The sequence below is a fragment of the Solea senegalensis genome, unplaced genomic scaffold, assembly GCF_019176455.1.
Source record: "Solea senegalensis isolate Sse05_10M unplaced genomic scaffold, IFAPA_SoseM_1 scf7180000017664, whole genome shotgun sequence".
Taxonomy (NCBI): domain Eukaryota; kingdom Metazoa; phylum Chordata; class Actinopteri; order Pleuronectiformes; family Soleidae; genus Solea; species Solea senegalensis.
The window spans coordinates 30,611-53,060 of NW_025322482.1; the positions used below are offsets into that span (position 1 = coordinate 30,611).

The 22,450-nt window shown below is 42.5% G+C and overlaps 1 protein-coding gene and 1 long non-coding RNA gene across 3 annotated transcripts; both read left to right on the top strand.

Moving 5' to 3' along the window:
- Window positions 1-1,493: 1,493 nt before the first annotated feature.
- On the top strand, window positions 1,494-9,166 carry LOC122764794 (integral membrane protein 2C-like). Its single transcript, XM_044018736.1, has 6 exons — window positions 1,494-1,721; window positions 3,889-4,032; window positions 6,584-6,772; window positions 7,379-7,489; window positions 8,121-8,271; window positions 8,353-9,166. The coding sequence occupies exons 1-6, from the start codon at window positions 1,629-1,631 to the stop codon at window positions 8,442-8,444; spliced, it is 780 nt and encodes a 259-aa protein (XP_043874671.1). The 5' UTR covers window positions 1,494-1,628; the 3' UTR covers window positions 8,445-9,166.
- Window positions 5,102-5,723, top strand: LOC122764795. 2 transcript variants are annotated; one of them, XR_006359886.1, is made up of 4 exons: window positions 5,102-5,183; window positions 5,251-5,306; window positions 5,361-5,484; window positions 5,560-5,723. It is a non-coding gene; the product is annotated as an uncharacterized LOC122764795 (long non-coding RNA). The 2 variants fall into 2 exon arrangements; XR_006359885.1 differs by having other exon boundaries at window positions 5,361-5,518; window positions 5,595-5,631.
- Window positions 9,167-22,450: the final 13,284 nt, after the last annotated feature.

Sequence of the window (22,450 nt, forward strand, 5' to 3'; positions counted from 1 at the left end):
GAGTTAACAAGTTAAGTAAAAAATATTGATTTAGACCTGAACAAATATCTGCTATATCCTGTATAATGTATAATAATATAATAAAGTATAATAATAATATATAATGTTGGTTTAAGAAGAAAGTGGTACCCATCATTCTGATGAAGCTTATCAGAAAACTTACTAGGAGGTCGATATTGTCTCAGTGAAGCTATCACATTTTTTATCTCACATGGTTTGACTTATTATTATTATCATTAATAATAACAATAACAACGATAATAATAATAATAATAATAATAATCCAATCTGCCAAACCACTTTGGGAGGAGGCCATAGACGCATTGTGACCACATTGAACACAAGTGTAAATGCGATGAGTCTCCAATGCGTCTCTGCTCCACCCACCGTGCCGCCTCCTCTGCTTTTGAAGCTTTAACATTATTGTTTTTGGTTTGTCTCTGCACAGAACGTGACGCTGTCGTCTGCTGCTGGACATCTTTGCAGAAGACGAGGGAGAGGTGACCGTGATCAGATAGCTATCAGATCTTGATTTGGACACTGGAGATGCATGTGAGCGCGTGTAAATGCATGTGGTGAAGCTTCTGATCACCAACACAAATGTATTCTAATGCCACGTGTAACACACACACAACCATTCACACCTACGGCCAGTTTAGAGAAGTGTTTCCCAAACTTCCTATGCAGGGACCCACTGTTAATCCATCTTCTACCGCTTTATCCTCCACAGGAGGGTCGCAGGGGGAGCTGTGCCAATCTCAGCTGACGTGGGTGATAGGCGGAGTCACACCCTGGACAGATCACCTGTCCATCACAGGGACACATAGAGACAAACAACAATTCACTCTCAGACTTATGGTCAATTTAGAGTGTCCAGTTTACCTAATCCTCATATTGCATGTTTTGGACTGTGAGAAGCCGGAGAACCCGGAGGAAACCCACACACACACACACGTGGAGAACATGCAGAAAGACCCTTGTTCTGACCGGAATGTGAACCCACGTCTTCTTGCTGCAAATCCAGGTACTAAGAATAGGAAATCAAGGCGAACAGTGCTGAACTGTAGATCAGTTAAACTACTTAACAATCCTAAAAACGTGGGTTAATCTCCAACAACTACATGAGTCTGGTGTATTTAGCGACAACATATTTTGAAATACTCCTTTAGCTTATTTCAAAACTGGGATTTGAACCGGTGACCTTCTTACTGAGAGGCAGTGTTAGCCGCCAATCTGCCATGTGGTCTCTAAACCTACTCAATAAATGAATAACATCATCTTTAATCTCAGAGTTCTTCTTATTGCATTATGATGTTTACGAATAAATATTCACATGTTACAGAGTAAATGAAATGAGAGCTGAGTAATAACAAGCGCCTCCTCACTGCTCCTTTAACACTACACACAGGGCAAGAACAGCAGTCCACTTCCGGTGGATGAAGACAAAAACAGAGAGAGGGAGCGTGAGAGGAGGAGAGAGGAGGACGACCTGTGTCAGAGAGGAGAGAGGAGGACGACCTGCGTTAGAGAGGAGAGAGGAGGAAGACCTGCGTTAGAGAGGAGGAAACTGTGCGGAGTCCACACGCACACGCGCGCACGCACGCACGCACACAGACAGACAGACAGACATGGTGAAGATCAGTTTTCAGCCTGTCGCGGGACAGAAAGTGGAGAAGGAGAATGATGGCGACAAGACTGAAATCCTCATCCCACATCCACTGGTGAGTCAAAGCCTGTTTACTCTTATTGTTGTTTGGGTTCACTGGTTGTTGTTATGTAATGACGCCGCAGCAGCAGTAACATCAGCAGCAGCAGCAGTAACAGCAGCAGCAGCAGCAGCATCAGCAGCAGTGACATCAGCAGCAGTAATAACAGCAGCAGCATCAGTGTGCACCTGCACAGCCATGCAGGACATGTGTGACATCATCATCCTCCTCATCCTCTCTGCTCAAACAAAAACATGTCACTGCAGCGTCGCACTGGTAGCGCAAGTTCACACACACACACACACACACACACACACACACACAAACAGCAGTTCATCTAGACAGGAGGAAAGGCTTTGTGCTTATTAATGATGATAATAATAATAATAAGTGACATGAAGGATGCTTTCTCTTGTCACATGACAGTGATGAGCAGCTGTATAAATAAATAAAGTAGAAGCAGAGATGAATCAGAGGGAAATGAAAATGTCAGAAGTGTTGTTGAGGTGTGATTCACAGCTGTGGACTCTTCTACTCCATCATCACACTGTCTGTGTCCTGCTCTCATGCACATGTCCCAGCCTCAGTGCAGCAGCAGCAGCAGCAGCAGCAGCAGCAATAATAATATAACCTATTTCAATCATGAAGTCAAAAATGATAAAGAATAAGACACTTCACACGAGGAGTGAAATGAAAAGGGTCTGAATCAGTGTGATGAGAGTAACTTCACACCAAACAGCCATTACTTTACTTGACCCTGTGAACCAGAGACTCACGACTTGTGGCTCGTCTCCACGACACAGTCAGAATCACAGAATCAAGCCCAACTGATTGTTGTTGATCAGAGACAAAGAAATCCTGAAAACGCGTCTCAAATGTCAATATTAACAGGAGTCTGTTGTACTTCAGCTCAGACGGAGTCTGTGCTCCACCTGGTGACACATCACCATCCTGTGATCAACTGAGTTTAATGATTCAGTGACACCCAAAACAACTGCTTTACAAATCACAACAACAACCATTTTCTCTGCTTGGTTTTCACCAGCTCTTCCACAATGAACGGCTAAAACGATGCTATTGTTAAAACTGTTTGTGTATTTGTGTAACTACGCAAGACCTCCTGATTCAGAGGAGTCCGGGTCTTGTAAGCCGGGTTTTCCGTGGAGAAAGCCGCCAATCTACCCTCACAATGCCTCTGAAGCTGTTATATCCTGCGTCGTTGAGCTTTAACATAAATCATTAGTGCTGAAACTGTAGCGGCGTCGTCTGCTGTGAGCAGGATACAGAACGCCTCGTGTCGCACTCTCAGCAGGAAAGAACACAAAGAACTGTCGTCGCCTCTGTTTCCACACAACACAATCATTCTTTGCATGTTTACTTGTCATATTTCTGTTAATCATTGGAGGAATAGCTCTGTTCTCAATGAATGAATGAATGAATGAGTGAATGACTGCCTCTTCAGCATTTTCTACAATAAACTGAAAATGTCAGCTGTAAAAAAGGCTGTTTGCATTTCTCTCATTGGTCCTTCATAGAACCACAGACCTGAGCACACACACACACACACTGATTCTCTTCATGTGTAGTTAGTGACACCCGCCATCACAGTGGAGGCGTGGCAGCAGACGAGCTGCGAGACTGGAGGCGTGTCTCCAGTCTCCTTCCTCTGACTCACTCACTGTTGCCAGTGCTCGTTTTAACATTGATTCAAGATTCGGTGTCAGTAGTCACTTATTAGTTTGGGTTAACTGCTCGTCACGGTGAGGAGGAGGAGGAGGAGGAGGAGGAGGAGGATCATGTGATAACAGAGTAAAAGACTCATGATAATAATAATAATGATGATGATATTATAATTATGTTATCATTTTTTAAAGGGAAACAGATGAAGACGTCTGTTCATAATCTACCTTTATTTCATCCGGATTATTGTGAAGTATTGTTTTTTGTGTCTGTCTGTCTGTCTGTCTGTCACCGACAGAGGCTTGTTGCGTGATTGCCTTGTTTTGTAACTGGAGGGTTTTCAGGTCAAAAGGCTGGGGTACATCTGAGAGCCTCATGTTGAAGACGGATGGACATTTTGTTTGTGATATATATTATATATTATATATTGTTATATATTGTCTAACTGAACCCTTTTTGAAGTTTTAATACGTGTGTGTGTGTGTGTGTGTGTGTTTTCCAGGATGAGGAGGAGCTGGTCCTGCCGCTGCGTCCCAGGAAGCCTCTCCTGAACGGCCTGTGCTGCCTGACGTTCGGTCTGGTTGTGTTCATGGCTGGTCTGGTCCTCGCCTCCATTTATGTCTACCGCTACTACTTTATACCCCACGTAAGACCTTGTGTTAAATGTTATCCGTAAAGTGGAGCTGAATGTCAACTGTCTGGGACCCCGAGGAGAGAGGTACTAGTTTTGGAGTCAAGAGTGTGTGCGTGATGGCATATTGTTTAGCGGTGCAACGGCTCACCCCCCCACGGTTCGGCACGCACGTGAACCGTGGAATCATTGGTTGAAATTGGTTATGAAATTGGTTATGAAATTGGTTATGAAATTGGTTATGCTTCTGCCCGCGGAGTTTAAGCAGCCCTTTCCCGCCAGCGCATACCACGCTAAAGCTGTTACTGACGTGTTTACAGCTGCAGATATGAGGCAGAACAAAGGCTTTAAAAATATGGTAAATGTTCTTGAGCCATGGTACCAGATACCTTTCACGGAGCTTCATTATGAAGATCGTACCAGAACTGCTGCCCTCACCACAGACCAGCACGGCTCGGCTCGGCACGGCTCTACATGGTCTGGTATGGTTTTCCATTACTCTAGTACCTCGTCAACGTGGGCAAGTTGCACTGAATCATTAGACTCAGTTAATTGCAAAGATTTGTTCACAGAATGGTTCAGTACTTCCTGCATGACCGGAGCACAGACTCTGTCTGACACAGTCACTGACCTGAAATACAACGACCTGTGCTTTCAGCAGTGCAGTCTCTAAACACACCAGACTCCTAAATATTGTTATGTATATCAATATAAATATAAATGTCAATATAAATAATGACATTTTAGGCGTTTCCTTGCTAAATGTTGGAGATGAACGCATGTTTTCAGGATTTTTAAGTCTTTTAACTGATCTACAATTCGGCATTGTTCACTTTGAGTCTTGTGTCAGACGTCATGCTCGTAATTCTTCCAGTGACAACGTCACATTTAGTATCAGCTCAGCTCTCTTGGAACCTCACAAGAGCAGGTACTCAAACATGGGCAGGTACTCAAACATGAGCAGGTACTCAAACATGGGCCTCAAACAGGTACTCACGGACTCAAACACAGGTACTCAAACAGAGCAGGTACTCAAACATGGGCAGGTACTCTCAAACATGAGCAGGTACTCAAACATGCAGGTACTCAAACATGGCAGGTACTCAAACATGAGCAGGTACTCAAACATGAGCAGGTACTCAAACATGAGCAGGTACTCAAACATGGTACTCAAACATGGCAGGTACTCAAACATGACTCAAACTGAGCAGCAAGTACTCAAACATGGAGCAGAGCAGGTACTCAAACATGAGCAAGCACTCAAACATGAGCAAGTACTCAAACAGCAGGTGCTCAAACATGCAGGTACTCAAACAGAGCAGGTACTCAAACAGAGAGAGCAGGTACTCAAACATGAGCAGGTACTCAAACAGAGCAGGTACTCAAACATGAGCAAGTACTCAAACATGAGCAGGTACTCAAACATGAGCAGGTACTCAAACAGAGCAGGTACTCAAACATGAGCAGGTACTCAAACAGAGCAGGTACTCAAACAGAGCAGGTACTCAAACCCAAACATGAGCAGGTACTCAAACAGAGCAGGTACTCAAACATGAGCAGGTACTCAAACAGAGCAGGTACTCAAACATGAGCAAGTACTGAACAGCAGGTGCTCAAACATGAGCAGGTACTCAAAGAGCAGGTACTCAAACATGAGCAGGTACTCAAACAGAGCAGGTACTCAAACATGAGCAGGTACTAAACATGAGCAGGTACTCAGGTACATGAGCAGGTAATCAAACATGAGCAGGTACTCAAAAAGAGCAGGTACTCAAACAGAGCAGGTACTCAAAAAGAGCAGGTACTCAAATAGAGGTTTGTGTGCGTTTAATAGTGAACTAAGGCGAGCATGTGTACACGTATAAGTGGTTTGATATGAACGTAAGAACCGCGAGTTGCCAGGCCTGGTGTAGAAAACAAAGACTTCACTTTGAAGGTATGTCAAACCCTCAAGGCAGTGTTGTTTTCATCAACGATGACGATGAATTTTCATTGACGAGACGAGAATGGACGTAAATGTCAGTGTGTGGTTTGTCTGATGTTCAAAGTGCACAACATTTCTGCTTATTGTGCACGTAATCTGTCAATCAAAACCTAAAAATGACTTGGTCCGTGTTTCAAGACGCGACACGGCGCACTGAGGACAGTCTGCTCCGATCGACAGTTGCTCCAGGGGCAGGCGGGCGGGAGAAGCTAAAACGTGACTAAAACTATCACATATAGAAATGAATAAAACGTGTCTAAAACTATCACATATAGAAATGACTAAAACGTGACTTAAACGTGACTAAAACTATCACATATAGAAATGACTAAAACGTGACTAAAACTATCATGTATAAAAATGACTAAAACGTGACTAAAGCTATCACATATAGAAATGACTAAAACGTGACTAAAACTATCACATATAGAAATGACTAAAACGTGACTAAAACTATCACATATAGAAATGACTAAAACGTGACTAACAGAGACATCACAATGTGTCTGCTCTCAGTTCTACAGGCATGTTGAAGAAATCCCTCCTTGTGTGTGTGTGTGTGTGTGTGTGTGTGTGATGCAGATCCCAGAGGAGAACCTGTTCCACTGCAGGGTTCTGTATGAAGACCCCGTGTATGCTCCACTGCGAGGGCGTCAGGAGCTGGAGGAGAACGTCGGCATCTACCTGTCAGACAACTACGAGAAGATCACTGTGCCTGTGCCTCACTTTGGAGGCAACGACCCTGCAGACATCATCCATGACTTCCACAGAGTGAGCTCATGTTTACACAGAGAACACACGGTGGTCACGTATGATCAGGACCAGGATTAGTTTGTGTGGTTGTATGAGGTCCTGACACAGGAACCAGACTGTGGTTGCTGGAGTTTGTGTTCACCTGGACAAGTATGTTCAAATGACCTCAGGGTTTGAGAGTCTTCATTGAAACACATTTGTGTGGAGCTTTTCTATCATACGGTTCTAGCACTACTCTACTCTTTGGTATCAGACTTGTGGTTCTCCATGCCTTCATTGTGGGTTAGGTCGTGTGAAACTCTCTCTGGATCCTCTCTTTGTGCTCGCTGTAACACTCTTGCTGGTTTTTAAAAAAATGCCAGATTTGATTCTTGTTTTGGACGCGGTGAATCCTCACATTACAGGATGGTCTTAGCTCGCGTGGAACCTCATCAGAGGAGGTACTAAAATAAAAGCACCAGGTACTAAGCCCCTAACGGTGGAGCCGAGTAGTGCTACAACTGTTTAAAGGAAAAGCTCCATGTGTGACACAAGCTTTATGAAACAAGGCAGGAGGAGAGCAGCAAGACGGACAGCAGCGTCCACAGCTAACAACGGCTGAATCATGACTGCTTTGTCTCTCAGGGACTGACGGCCTATCATGACATTGCTCTGGACAAGTGCTACGTGATCGAGCTCAACACCACCATCGTGATGCCTCCACGTAACCTGTGGGAGCTTCTTATCAATGTCAAGGTAACAGCAGCCTTCACGGTCTATTCTGAATTCATCTAAAAACAGCCTTTCCCAGACTCCGTCAACACAAATAACAATTTACAATTGATTAAAATGAACACATGAAAACTGAGGGCTGAGCGGCTGACGCTGTATCAAACATCAACATGAAGAAGCCTTTCACAGGCAGAAATAACATCATTTAAATGCCTTGGCTTTGTTTTATTTCTTCAAATCTGTCGCACATATTTGAGTCATTTCAAACTAACATTACAATTGAATGAATATGAAAAATACTGAATGACCTTTCACCTGCAGTACCGTCACAGCGGCCCAGACTTTTGGAATCACTTACAATCACTACAGTACTGGGTATCGGCTCCGATGCTGCGCTTGTGTACTTGCAGGGTTATTGTGTGCAGACGTGTTTGTGAAACACAGAAGTGGAGCAGACTGTAACCTGAGCTCTGAGGAGCACAACACACCACACACACTAAAGATCAACTATTATTTAAGTAATAACTGGAGATAAAAGCTGAACCACTGATCTGTTGTCAAAGTTCCCGATACTTTTGGAGGAGCCTGTAAATATCTAATGTTGTGTTTTGTTCTCTGATGACATGTTTGTGAACGATGTCTCCGTCGGTTACAGAAGGGAACGTACTTGCCTCAGACTTACATCATCCATGAAGACATGGTGGTGACTGGCAGAGTGCATAACATGCGTCAGCTGGGACCCTTCATCTACCGCCTGTGCAGCGGCAAGGACACGTACCGGCTGAGCCACCGGGTGACGCGCAGGCGTGAGTGGATTTAAACACCTGAAGTCACCTGACACACTAACACTGTGACCTCACTGACCCTCTCTCTGTTTCCCCTCACAGGCATCAACAAGCGCGAGACCAAGGACTGCCGCCACATCCGTCACTTTGAGAACACGTTTGTGGTGGAGACGGTGATCTGTGACGAAGCGTGAGCGTCTGCGGTGGATCAGGTCACGTCGTCGTGAATCACTTTCCCTCCCTGTTTGTTTTTTTTATTGAGGTCATATTTACACTGACTCAACTGTTGGTTCATCACAGGATTTTCCATGTAGCAAAGATAATGAATTACCAGTTGAAGACGTGTTCTCTTGCTCTGTAGGGAGTGTTCTGTTGGTGACTGTTGCTGTGAGAGGCCACTGTTGTGTTTCTCCTCTCTGACCCTGGAGGTTTGCAAACAGCATGCAGCCTTGATCTCCCTCCTCCTTTGTTCTCCCTCCTCCTCTCAGTCATGTAACCCGTTGCTTGCCTTGCGTCTTCGTTCTCTTGCCTGTTGCTTCTTTGCAATTTTTTACAGTTTGGTCATTTCCTTTCCAAGCCTCATCACATCCTGTCGTAGAGCTGCACAGGGCATTAGACCATTAGACCATTAGACCATTAGACCGTTTATTTTAGATCGTCTCATCTTATTGATTTATTGTGATTTTTTTTGCAAAACATTGGACGTGTTTTTCTTGCATGTGTTAAACCTACAAGGCAGAAAAGTGAACAGTTAGAATCATTTGTTAACCGATGTTTAAAGCCTTAGTCCAGAGAGTGGACTAAAGTCACTACTCCTGAAAGGAAGCATATAATACATGTTAGTTCAACTAAACCCACTCTGATCTGTGTATTTTGTCTGTTGATGAGATGTGTGAATAAAGTAGTGTCACATGTATTCATGAGCCCGTACACGTGTTTCTATGAGCTGAGCACATGTGAGTGTTTAAATATCAGCTTTATAAATGTTTGCACTTACATTTATACAGTTAGAGTTTTTCTCAGTGGCTTTGCTTCATTTCTCAAATCATCCGTCATATTTGCAAAAAGCAGTGAGTGCATTTGTCAAAACAACACAGAATGAGAAATCAGTATCAGAGTGTTTCATCCATTCTCTACCTCTTTATCCTCCAAATGAGGCTCATGGGAATCTGGATCCAGTCCCAAGTGACAGGGTGAAAGGGGCGGGTACAACCGGGACAAGTCCAAAGTCGTTTGCAGGGCGTTCACACCTTTGGTCAATAATTCATAGAGTCCAGTGAAGCATCTCAGTGCTGCTGTTAATCAGCAACTTCTTCTGTCATAGGGTCTATGGCACCTACTGTACTGGATCCAAACTTAACTTAAAGCCACCTTTATATCATTATACCTGCTTAGAACGTCAGATAAGAACCTGGTTTCAACCCCACTCGTGGAATGTGATGTTGTAAATGACTATTATTCTACAAAACACTGATAAATGCAGTGTTTGTAGACATTTGCATAAACATGGAAGTGTTTCTCTGGGTAAATAATGTTCCACAAAGGAAGCAGGATGACAGGGTGAAGTGTGTCAGTCCTGAGGAACTCTGTTATTAACTTTACACACGGAGGAATTATCAGTAACAAGTGGAATATTTAATCCCAATAGTCTGCTCCAGTCTTATGGACAATAGTAAGAAATACAGCCAGTAACCGTGCGTTAGACTGTGGGAGAAAATGTGTGAAGATTCTCTTCAGTTACAAACTGTGTCTGTGTGTCTGTCACTCGACCTACTGAAGTCAATAAATAATAACAAACACAAGAGCATGACATTTTCTAATTTAATAAAGATCAATACAGACAATAAAATAGTTTTTATTTTTATTCACATTTAAATCTCTTTTAATAAATGATCTCATTACTGACAATGTGTAACTGAAACTTGTTTTCATGAAGAAGATTACGTTAGTTTAAATGAGTCGACTCCTCCCATAGTCCCAGAAGCTCAGGCTGAGGAGGAGTAGCAGCCATTTTTAATACTAGATTATTAATCAATCCCAAGCCCAAACCAGGATATTCATCGTTTGAAAGCCTTATTCTTAATCTATCTCATCCTAGTTGTAAATCACAGAAACCAATTATAATAGTCACAGTTTATCGTCCACCTGCACCTTATTCAGAGTTCCTATCAGAGTTCTCTGAGTTCTTATCTGAGTTGGTGCTTAAAACAGATCAAATCATAATTGTAGGGGATTTCAACATCCATGTAGATGTTGACCGTGATAGTCTTAGCTGCGCATTTAACTCGCTGTTGGAATCAATAGGTTTTATTCAACACGTTAATAAACCAACTCATTGCCTTAATCACACCCTCGACCTTGTTTTAACTTATGGTATTGATATTGATAATTTAAACATAGTTCCTCAAAACCCTCTCCTTACTGATCATTATTTACTCACATTTAACTGTTCAATAATGAACTACAATAACATAAATAAGAAATACAGCTACAGCCGGTGCCTGTCTGATAATAATATGAATACATTCAAAGAGACAGTGCAACCTTTATTTAACTCGGTGCCATATGTCAGTACATCTGAAGGTACCTTTTGTGATTTTACTCCCGCCCTCATAGATAACCTTGTTGATAGTACAGCAGCCTCACTGCGTACTACATTAGACTGTGTTGCCCCTCTGAAAAAGAAAGTGGTGAATCAGATGAGACGAGCACCATGGTTTAACTCCAATACTCGTGCTCTTAAACAGACGTTACGTAGATTAGAAAGAAAATGGCGTTCCAGTAACCTAGAGGAACTTCATATAGCCTGGAAAGATGGTTTTGTAGCTTACAAAAAAGCCCTACACAAAGCTAGAGTTGCCTATTATTCTTCTCTAATTGAAGAAAATAAGAATAATCATAGATTTCTTTTCAGCACTGTAGCCAGGCTGACACAGAGCCACAGCTCCACTGAACCATCTATTCCTTTAACACTGAGCAGTGATGACTTTATCAACGTCTTTGTGAATAAAATAACATCAATTAGAGAAAAAATGGATCATCTCCTCCCTCATATTGGGACTGACTCTGTCATGATCTGTCACTTCCGTTAAGTATCTTGTTTTGTTTCTCCCTTCACGTTCCATGTCTTGTCTTCCTATTTTATTTTTTAGAAATCACTCACCCTTGTCTCTGTTTCAGGTTCCTGTCTACCCCGCCCCCTTCCTTGTCTGCGTGCACCTGATCCCTGATTGTGTCTACCACACCTGCATCCTATCACTCCCTTATCAAGCACTGCTTATATTCCCCTCTGTGTCTTGTCTCGTCGCCAGTTCGTTGTAGTTCATAGCTCACGTTCCAGCACTCTTTTTCACAGCCATAGTCTTGTCTTCTCGTGGTTTTGAACCTTGCCTGCCTTTTTTGACCTTGCCTTTTTACCTGACGCTTTTGTACCTCTGCCTGATCTCTTGTTGACCTCCCGTGTATCGAACCTCTGCCTGGAATTAAACTCTGTTACTGACTGATTCGTGATTCGAGTCCCTTGTTCTGCTCAGCCATAGTTCACGACAGACTCATCTTTTAGCACAAGAGCTTTAGAAGCACCAGGTGCACAGTTAGACAGTTTCTCCCCTATAGATCTCCCTGAGTTAACATCATTAGTTTATGTGCCCCAAACGTTTAAAATAGCAGTTATTAAACCCCTTCTCAAAAAAGCGACCCTTGACCCTGATATTTTAGCTAATTACCGACCTATATCTAATCTTAAAATCTAAATTCTAAAATCATACTGTTTGTTAATGTTGTTAATGAATTGCTTTGTCAATTTCCGAACCAACTCTGTCACACTCCATTTCTTTCCGTAACATCAAGAACATCTGCTTTTTTTACTGGAATTACTGATGCACTGGTCTCTCATTCCCTCCTAAAAACCCAGACTGTCTTATTCACCCACTCTTCCCCCGGGTTCACTCCCGAATTGCGACAACTCAAAACCAAAGGCTGTCGCCTGGAACACCTACACACCAGAACCAATACATAAGGACACACTCTCTCCACAGCCACATCAGCCTACGACGCCAACATAATCACTTCTGATAAAAAAAGAAACACCAGTGCCCTTTTCTCCACCCTCAACAACATCCTACGACCCCCCCAATGTGGCAAAGTCTGACACAATTTAACTAAACTAGATTAGTGTAGAATTGTAGAAGCTACATAATTAAACAGATTAGTTAGTTAGATTAGTGTAGAATTGTAGAAGCTACATAATTAAACTTTGTTTGATTAGTTTGATGATGTCACTGTCACTGGAACCATGGATGCCAGCAAGACACGAGAAGAACAAAAAAAGATAGTCCACAATATCATAACAATGTGTTTTGTGCCTTTTATGACTTAAAACTGAAGCTACTTCAAATGATGATGTCATAGCCCCGCCTCCAGGCCTCTTTACTGCACTTTCACCCTGTCTCTGTTTGTGTGATTGTGTATATGAAATGTATATTTATTTAAGTTTGTACACAGTCAAAGTCAAAGTCAGATTGATTGTCAATTTTCTCCACATATACTAGACATACAGAGGAATTGAATGTAGGTTTCACACTATCCCACAACAAAGAAAACAGGCCTATCACTAAAAATAAAATGCCTACTAAATAAGAACATGTTATAGACTAAAATAAAATAAGATTTAAAATAGCAACAACTTCAGAGGCTCCAAAATGAAGTGTGCAAGAGATGTGATGTGGTTGTACAAGAAAAACTGTAGTACACAGTAGGGATGTCCCGATCCGATATTGATATCGGATATCGGTCCGATATCAGCCAAAAAACGCATATCGGATTATATCGGACTGCCTCTAACATCTCCGATACGACAGTCCATTCTGCTCCAGCACTTCTATCCTGCAGCGCCTGTTGTGATCATGTGGGCTCTGTTTATCACATAGATCTCTGTTTAAGTAAAATCACTTGATCAAGCCTATTCTAACATTCCACACTAAAAAACAAGTCATTAATGAATTATTTGTGCTGATATCGTATCGGATCAATATCGGTATCGGCCAATACTCTAGGCTGCAATATTGGTATCGTATCAGAAGTGAAATAGTTGTATCGGGACATCCCTAGTGGAAAGAGTTTTGGTTGTTCTGAATATTGCTTCAGTGGGATTGAGCACATGATGTCACATGTGGGAAGGAAAATGTAAAAAAGGGGAGTTGCCAAATGGCCTACTGAAAAGATAAATAGGCATACACATAATAAATCGTGTTTGTTTATAAATAATAGGCCTATAGGCTATTCATATGTATTAATCATGTTGATTTTTGTAAATAAAAAAAAAATATTAATCAAAAATGTTATATATGAGCGTGCTAAATTCAACTTGCGCAAACAGAAGGAAGGAGAGCCGATGGATTCGCTTGTCACTGAATTATATGCGCTAGCTGAACACTGTAGTTATGGGGTACTACATGACGAGCTAATCAGAGACAGACTCGTGGTTGGACTGTTGGACAAGGGGCTGTCTGAACGCATGCAGCTAGATGCAGAGCTTACCTTGGATAAAGCTGTCAGGATGGCACGTCAAAGCGAGGAGGTGAAAGAGCAGCAAGTTTCTCTGCGAGGTGACACCAGAGCACAGGCAAGTGATGACAGGCGAGTGCTCAAGAACAGTGAGCCTGCTACATACAAACCTCAGTATGCTAATGTAAAGTGTTCCTTGGTTCGTTAAAAGCTGATTGAGTCCAAGGGAAATGAATTAAAAGTACTAAAAGGGATGACTGAAGGTGTGGGTTCCGTGTGGCCTGGTGATTGGCTGATTGGCTGTGCTATCACTGCTGACGCCTCATGCTGTGCTGCTGCTAATGCTGCACTCCACTGTGTGGCTGCAAGGCGCTGCTATTCAGCCATTGTAGTTACTTCCAGTCCGACCAACTGTCTTAAGACAACTCCAGCCCACGTCACACGCCACAGAAGAGCAGAGGGAGACTGGAAGAGAGTGTGTGAGGGGGTAATTAAGCTGGCTGAAATCCTGCCCAGCCCATCACCATGAAATCACTACACACACACACACTGTGAAGCCACACCCACACATGCACCACCAAATCCACCACACAAAATGCATTAATCTATTTGATACAAGTCTACCCTGTTACACCAATAAGTCACACAATACTCAGAACAGCAAAGGAAAGTCATCACAGTGTCAAAAATGTGGCAGTTCTTCATGCATGTTGAAGAAAGGGACATTTTAGTCGTGTGTGCAGGGCGCCAAAATCTGTGCATGAAGTTGGAGGAGAGGAGGAGGAGGTCATCTTCCTCGGTAGCATCACGACAGACGGCGATCCTTGGATGGTCGACATCAACATCCATGACGGCAGTCTGATGTTTAAAATCGACACAGGTGCCAACGTCACGGTTCTACCACATGCTGTGTTTCTGGAGATATACAAGAATAATCCACCCATGCTACGCAAACCAACAAAGCCACTCCTGGGACCGGGAAGGAGTCCACTTGATGTTGTGGGTGTGGCCAGGCTGCCGCAAAGGAGAGGTGAGAAAGCTGAGATGGAAGATCTGTATGTTGTTGGGCACCTACACACTGCCTTGCTAGGAAGATCCGTGAGCTGCAGGCTCGGACTGATTGCACGACTAGACAGTGTCACTATGGAGTCATTAAAGCAAACTTACCCAAAAATATGCAGCGGACTCTGAGAATCGCGCCAGCCATATGCCATAAAGCTGAAACCAGGGGCTCAACCATTCTCACTGAAGGTTGAAGCGATGCATATCCAAAACACCAAGGAGAATCCCATTGCCATTGATGGACAAAGTCAAGCAGGAACTGTCCCGCCTTGAAGAGCTTGGGGTAATATGCAGAGTTGAGGAGCCGACAGACTGGTGTGCGGGCATGGTGGTGGTACCCAAGAAGACGGGTTCCGTTCACATATGTGTGGATCTCACCAAACTGAACGAGTCGGTGTGTCGAGAAAAGTTTAAGTTTCCGGAGAAGGCCAGGGAGTTCTACGAGCTTCACTGGGGAGAGTTAATGATGCTGGAGCACAGACCATCTATGAGAAGGTGAAAGTAAGCATAGCTTTCGGCTTAGACACTTTGACTCTTTGGGACTATTTGTTTGCTTGGTTAATATACAGGGAAATATGACAAGAACACTTTTTATTTTTTTTATTTTAATTTTTTCAAGTAAACTACAAGCTTACGCGGTAATATTTACGTTAATGTGGTTTTCATATATGTTTATGTTACAATAACAACACTGGTCTTTGTGATTGAAATATACAACAGCTATGTGTTTGTTAATTGTTTTTATTTTTATTCTTAGTACGGCATGGTTGTTTTAGTTAGTGTGGCTTTCACACATAACTCTGTAAATGGCCATTTAACGGACTGGTCAGATTTACTACGTGACAGTATATGTCCCAGGAGAGCTGGATACATTTTATCTTAACTGGGCCAGCCACTTTGATTTATTTTACATACTTTTATCAGTCCAATCGTGCTCTGTGTGATTGCACAGTGAGCACTGGTGATCCAGATGCAAGTCAGGGATACATCATATTACTTTAAATTTTATTTATTGATTTAATTTGGTCCCCCCTTTTTTCCTTTTTCTCAAGGTGAGCGAATAGCTAATTGTGTATATAGGTAGAACACAAATCACTTACTGAGAGGGGAGCCACCCTCAGGTTTGGATAGGAGTTATAGACAATGCTGGATTTCTTGGAGGTTTTTCTTCGTTTGGGGAAGAAGATCTAGGCTTGGGGTGTTCAATGGGTTTTTTAATTTTTCTTTATGTTTTTTTTTCTATTCCAACTTAAGTTTCATGAGAACTGGGGAACATTCTATTTACATGGCAACACTTTATCTTCTGAGGATGCACACAGCTATGCTAAACTGTATTTTATTTACTCCCACAATGTGGTTCAGGCTAATCATACACATTTTGGGTGTCTTATGACAAATAATGCAGGGGGTACAAGCCCAATAGGGGGAGCTGCAGTTAGGTTTGTGTCCTGGAATGTTAAGGGGATGAACGGTCCTGTGAAACGTTCTAGGAATTTTTCCGATCTTAAACAAATGAAAACTGGTGTTTTGTTTTTGCAGGAGACACATTTACGGTTAGAAGATCACACTACGCTCCGTAAAGCATGGGTTAATCATATTTTTCATTCCAAGTTTTCTAACAGATCACGAGGGGTGGCAATTTTGATCAAAAACTAATTCATTTCTCACTAAATGCAATAATTGCAGACCCCAATGGTCGATATGTCATTGTCTCGGGCCTCCTATTTCAAACACCTGTCCTTCTGGTAAATGTGTATGCCCCTAACTGGGACGATGCTGAGTTTGCCAATAAGCTTCTGTCATCCCTCCCTAATTTAGATACACATAGATTGATCCTTGCAGGAAATCTTAATTGTACAATTGACCCATTGCTTGATAAATCCAGCCCTAAGTCTGCCTCACCTTCTGTAATCTCTATCATCTGGTTGCTTTCCGGACTCTCTTAAAGAGGCCAGAGTGACTCCCCTCCTTAAAAAACCCACCCTTGACCCGTCTGAAGTAAATAACTACAGACCTGTCTCTCTTCTTCCTTTTCTCTCCAAAACTCTGGCGCATGCTATCTTTAATCAATTCTCATCCTACCTTCACCGGAACAACCTTCTTGATCCTCTTCAGTCTGGTTTTAAAGCAGGTCACTCGACCGAAACTGCACTTCTTGCTGTCACTGAGCAACTCCACACTGCCAGGACTGCCTCTCTCTCCTCTGTGCTCAATCATCTTAGACCTTTCTGCAGCGTTTGACACAGTTAACCACCAGATCCTTACTTCCTCCCTTCAAGAACTAGGTGTCTCAAGCTCTGCACTTACCCTACCCTCGTCCTATCTTCAAAACCGAACATACAGAGTAACCTGGAGAGGATCTGTGTCGGAACCCTGTCCTCTAGCTACTGGGGTCCCTCAGGGTTCTGTCTTGGGCCCTCTCCTCTTCTCTCTATACACCAACTCTCTTGGTTCTGTTATTCTCTCTCATGGTTTTTCCTATCACAGCTACGCCGATGACACCCAACTCATTCTCTCTTTTCCCAGCTCCGACACACATGTAGCAGAACGGATCTCCACTTGTCTGACCAACATCTCTCAGTGGATGTCTGACCATCACCTGAAACTCAATCTCGACTAGACTGAGTTTCTTTTTCTCCCAGGAAAGGGCTCTCCCACCACAGACCTAACCATCACCCTTGAAAACTCTGTGGTAACTCCTTCTTATTACCGCAAGGAACCTGGGTGTGACACTTGATGACCATCTCTTCCTCACTGCCAACATTGCTGCAACAGCTGGATCTTGCAGATACATGTTGCACAACATCAGAAGGATACGGCCTCTTCTAACCCAGAAGGCGGCACAGGTTCTGGTCCAGGCTCTTGTCATCTCACGCTTGGATTACTGCAACTCCCTCCTGGCTGGTCTCCCTGCGTGTGTCATACGACCTCTGCAACTCATCCAGAATGCAGCAGCTCGACTGGTCTTCAACTTACCAACATTCTCCCACAATGCACCGCTCCATCCGCTTCAAGACTCTAGTGCTTGCGTTCCATGCTACAAACAGATCCGGTCCAGCCTACATCCAGGACATGATCAAAACCTACACCCCAGCCTGCCCACTTCGCTCTGCATCGGCAAACCGGCTCGCTGCCCCCTCACTGAGAGGATCGCAGAGACATTCGCAGAACTCAAGACAGTTCACTGTCCTCGCTCCCAAATGGTGGAACGAACTCCCCATCAACATCCGGACAGCGGAAAGCCTCCACATCTTCCGCTGCTGACTAAAAACACATTTCTCCCGACTCTACCTCGACTAAGACAACGACAAAAAAAAAATTAAAAATTAAAAAAAAAAAAAAAAAACTGTATACATCGCACTTACAGTATAACTAGCACTTCATAGTTTGGTTTACTTGAATCTCTTACTTACTTCTAGCTCTTATTTGTACCCAGATGTTTAAATGCACTTAGCGTCTGCTTAAATGACATGTAATGTAATGTAATGTAATGTCAAGGGTCTTCTCAGACTTTATGAGACGTAATGGCTAATGGCTGTGTAGACCCATGGAGGTTCCAAAATCCGACCTCCAAACAATTTTCTTTCTTTTCTCATGTCCACCATTCTTTCTCAAGGATAGATTACTTTTTTATAGATAGCTCTTTCATCCCTGCAGTGGAATCGGTTGAATATTTGGCCATCGTCATTTCAGATCATGCACCACTTATCTTAGATCTTTCTTTCACCTCGAACGTTAGAGAGCAATCCTTTTGGAGACTTAATTCCCTGCGGCTTTCAAATGAAAAATTTTGCGAACATGTGGCTACTAATATAGATACTTTTCTGAAAGTAAACAAGAAGGAAGGTATTTCATATTCCCTACTTTGGGAAACCTTAAAAGCATACTTAAGAGGACAAATTATCTCCTATGTAGCTCATGTCAATAAGGAACGCCGCAAACAAATACAAGACCTGACAGATTCAATTTTTAATTTGGACCGCAAATACTCTGAAAGCCCCTCCCCACAATTATATAAAGAACGGATAGTCTAAACTAAATCTTCTTTCCACAAACCAGGCTGAATACTTATTACTGCGAACCCGGAGCACTTACTATGAGTATGGAGAAAAAGCTAGTCGATTGCTGGCTCACCAGCTGAAGCATCAGGCTGCTTCACGGCTCATACCCCAAGTGAGAGATCAGGATCAAAATATAGTCACCAACCCAAAGGAAATCAATGATACTTTTGCAATATTCTACTCTACACTTTACACGTCCGAATTCCCATCAGATGTAACAGATATGAGCAGTTTCTTAGATAATTTGGAATTACCTACTATTGAGCCTGGAGACAAGGAAGGGTTAGACTGACCTCTCACACAGTCAGAGATCACTACAGCCATCAGGGACATGCGACCTGGTAAATCTCCAGGACCTGACGGCTACCCCCCCGAATTTTTTAAGAAATTTAAAGACAAACTTGCACCTATTATGTTAGAAGTATTTAATGAATCGTTGGGAAACGGTTCCTTGCCCCAACCCTCACACAAGCTAAGCTTACACTGCTCCTGAAAAAGGACAAGGACCCTACTAACTGTGGCTCTTACCGTCCTATCTCCCTCCTAAATGTTGATATAAAAATTTTAGCCAAGGTGATGGCCCATCGTTTGGAATCTGTTCTCCCTAAAATAATCTCTGAGGACCAAACTGGTTTTATAAAGGGTCGCCACTCTTTTTCAAATATTCGCTGACTTGCTAACTTGATCTACTCCCCCAGTCCCTTCTCGATTGAAGAAGCTGTAATCTCTCTGGACACAGAGAAGGCCTTTGACTGGGTGGAGTGGAAATACTGGTTTGCTGTATTGGAAAGGTTTGGGTTCGGTGACACGTTTCTGGCATGGATTTGTCTGCTCTTTTCGTCCCCACAAGCAAGTGTTCAAACTAATCAATCTCATTCCAATTTTCCCCCTGTCACGCGGGACACGTCAAGGATGTCCTTTATCCCCGCTTCTGTTAGCAGTGGCAATTGAGCCGCTTTCCATTGCATTGAAGTCGTCGTTGTTGTTACGGGGGGTTGGGCGTGGGACGGAGGAACATCGCGTCTCTCTGTATGCAGACGATCTCCTGATCTATGCAAGCAATCCAGAAACTAGCGCCCCCATAATTGTATCACTGTTGAACAATTTTGGGTATTTTTCTGGCTACAAACTTAATTATCAGAAAAGTGAATGCTTCTCCATTAACGATTTGGCAATGCAAATGAAACGAGAAGCAGTCCCCTTCCACTTAACACATTCTGGTTTCAAATATCTTGGAATTAACATTACGCGTTCCTTCACCTCTCTTCTTGGAGTTAATTTTATACCCCTAGTTAACCAAATGAAAGCTGACTTTCAAAGGTGGAGCAGTCTACCTCTGACTATTGCAGGGAGGGTACAATCGGTGAAGATTAATGTACTCCCAAAGTATTTGTACTTGTTTCAATGTCTACCGTTGTTCCTGACAAAATCATTCTTTCAATCAGTTAACACATCCATTACCTCCTTCACCTGGAAGAACAAAGTTCCAAGAGTTAATAAAGGCTTACTTCAGAGGGGACCTGATGTGGGGGGGACTAGCTCTCCCCAGTTTTATTCACTATTATTGGGCAGCTAATTTGCAGAAAATGTTATTCTGGCTCCATGTGCCACCGATTGGTGTTACACTTGAACACACTCCTGCCACTCATCATCCCTCTCTGCTTTGGTGTACTCCTTCCTGCCCACAAAGTGGTCCAGGTTTACCTCCAATCCCATAGTACTGTCCACCCTTAGAATTTGGGCCCAGTTCCGAAATCATCACAAATTCACCTCTCCCTCCCCCCTAAGCCCTATTTGTAAGAACCATTTATTTCCCGCCTCCTCTCTAAACGTAACATTTATTTAATGGGGCAGGAAGCAGCATTCCTGTTTTTAAAGCTTGTACTCTAAGGAAGGGTTCGATGGTTTTAATAATATATGCCAGAAATATGATCTTTCACGCAGTAATTTTTTTTAGATATCACCAAATACACCGGGCCACACGGTGGAATAGTGGTTAGCACTCTTGCCTTGCAGCGAGAAGACCCGGGTTCGAGCCCCGGTTGGAACAAGGGCCTTTCTGCATGGAGTTTGCATGTTCTCCCCGAGTGTGCGTGGGTTCTCTCCGGGTTCTCCGGCTTCCTCCCACAGTCCAAAAACATGCAGTGTGGGGATTAGGTGAATTGGACACTCTAAATTGACCATAGGAGTGAGTGTGAGAGTGAATGGTTGTTTGTCTCTAGTTGTGTGTGGCCCTGCGATGGACTGGCGAACTGTCCAGGGTGTACCCCGCCTATCGCCCGATGTAGCTGAGATTGGCACAGCACCCCCCGCGACCCTCTGGTGGAGGATAAAGCGGTAGATGATGACTGACTGACTGACTGACCAAATATGCCACTGTGTCAAAGCACTGTTCCCTTCTTTCCCGGTCTTCCCTACTGAGGCAGCATGGAAAGAAATTACCCTCCTTTGTCCAAAAAAGGGATTGATATCATGGTTATATTCTCGACTAATGTCTCTGGAAAACCATGACCTTTCAAAAATTAAGAAACGGTCAGTCCAGAAATTTGACTTAAAATGGCAACCCTTTGTGGCATATTTTGAGAATATTAAAGTATTGCCTGAAGTGTGAAACACCTTTTTATTATATATTCTACTTCCTCGTCTCCCTGTTTCCTTTTTTTTTTTCTGTGTTTATGTATTCAAATCAGTGGTCAACTACCTTAATGGGCGAACTGTAGCCTGTGAAACTGCCTGCCAACCAACTGTTGTATAAATGTGGGCATGCGGTTATGTGCTTGCTTTCCATGTGTATATCCTCAAACTGTTCTGAAGAACTGTAAAACAAAATTTACTTATTTTTTTATTTATTTCACATATATGTTAGTTATGGAGGTCTACTTACATATATTAACTTGTTTTCATGGTCACATATATGTTAGTTATGGAGGTCTACTTACATATATTAACTTGTTTTCATGGTCACATATATGTTAGTTATGGAGGTCTACTTACATATATTAACTTGTTTTCATGGTCACATATATGTTAGTTATGGAGGTCTACTTACATATATTAACTTGTTTTCATGGTCAAATATATATTAGTTATGGAGGTCTACTTACATATATTAACTTGTTTTCATGGTCACATATATGTTAGTTATGGAGGTCTACTTACATATATTAACTTGTTTTCATGGTCACATATATGTTAGTTATGGAGGTCTACTTACATATATTAACTTGTTTTTCATGGTCACATATATGTTAGTTATGGAGGTCTACTTACACATATTAACTTGTTTTCATGGTCACATATATATGTTAGTTATGGGTCTACTACTTACATATAAAACTTGTTTTCATGGTCACATATATGTTAGTTATGGAGGTCTACTTACATATATTAACTTGTTTTCATGGTCGCACATATATGTTAGTTATGGAGGTCTACTTACATATATTAACTTGTTTTCATGGTCACACATATATGTTAGTTATGGAGGTCTACTTACATATATTAACTTGTTTTTATGGTCACATATATGTTATTTATGGAGGTCTACTTACATATATTAACTTGTTTTCATG

What these genes read in the sequence shown, in the direction of transcription:
- LOC122764794 (XM_044018736.1), top strand. Translation starts at nt 1,629, where the DNA reads ATGGTGAAGATCAGTTTTCAGCCTGTCGCGGGACAGAAAGTGGAGAAG. An exon ending in TCATCCATGACTTCCACAGA is followed by an intron (nt 6,773 to 7,378) that starts GTGAGCTCATGT and finishes TTTGTCTCTCAG; the next exon opens with GGACTGACGGCCTATCATGA. An exon ending in CCACCGGGTGACGCGCAGGC is followed by an intron (nt 8,272 to 8,352) that starts GTGAGTGGATTT and finishes TTCCCCTCACAG; the next exon opens with GCATCAACAAGCGCGAGACC.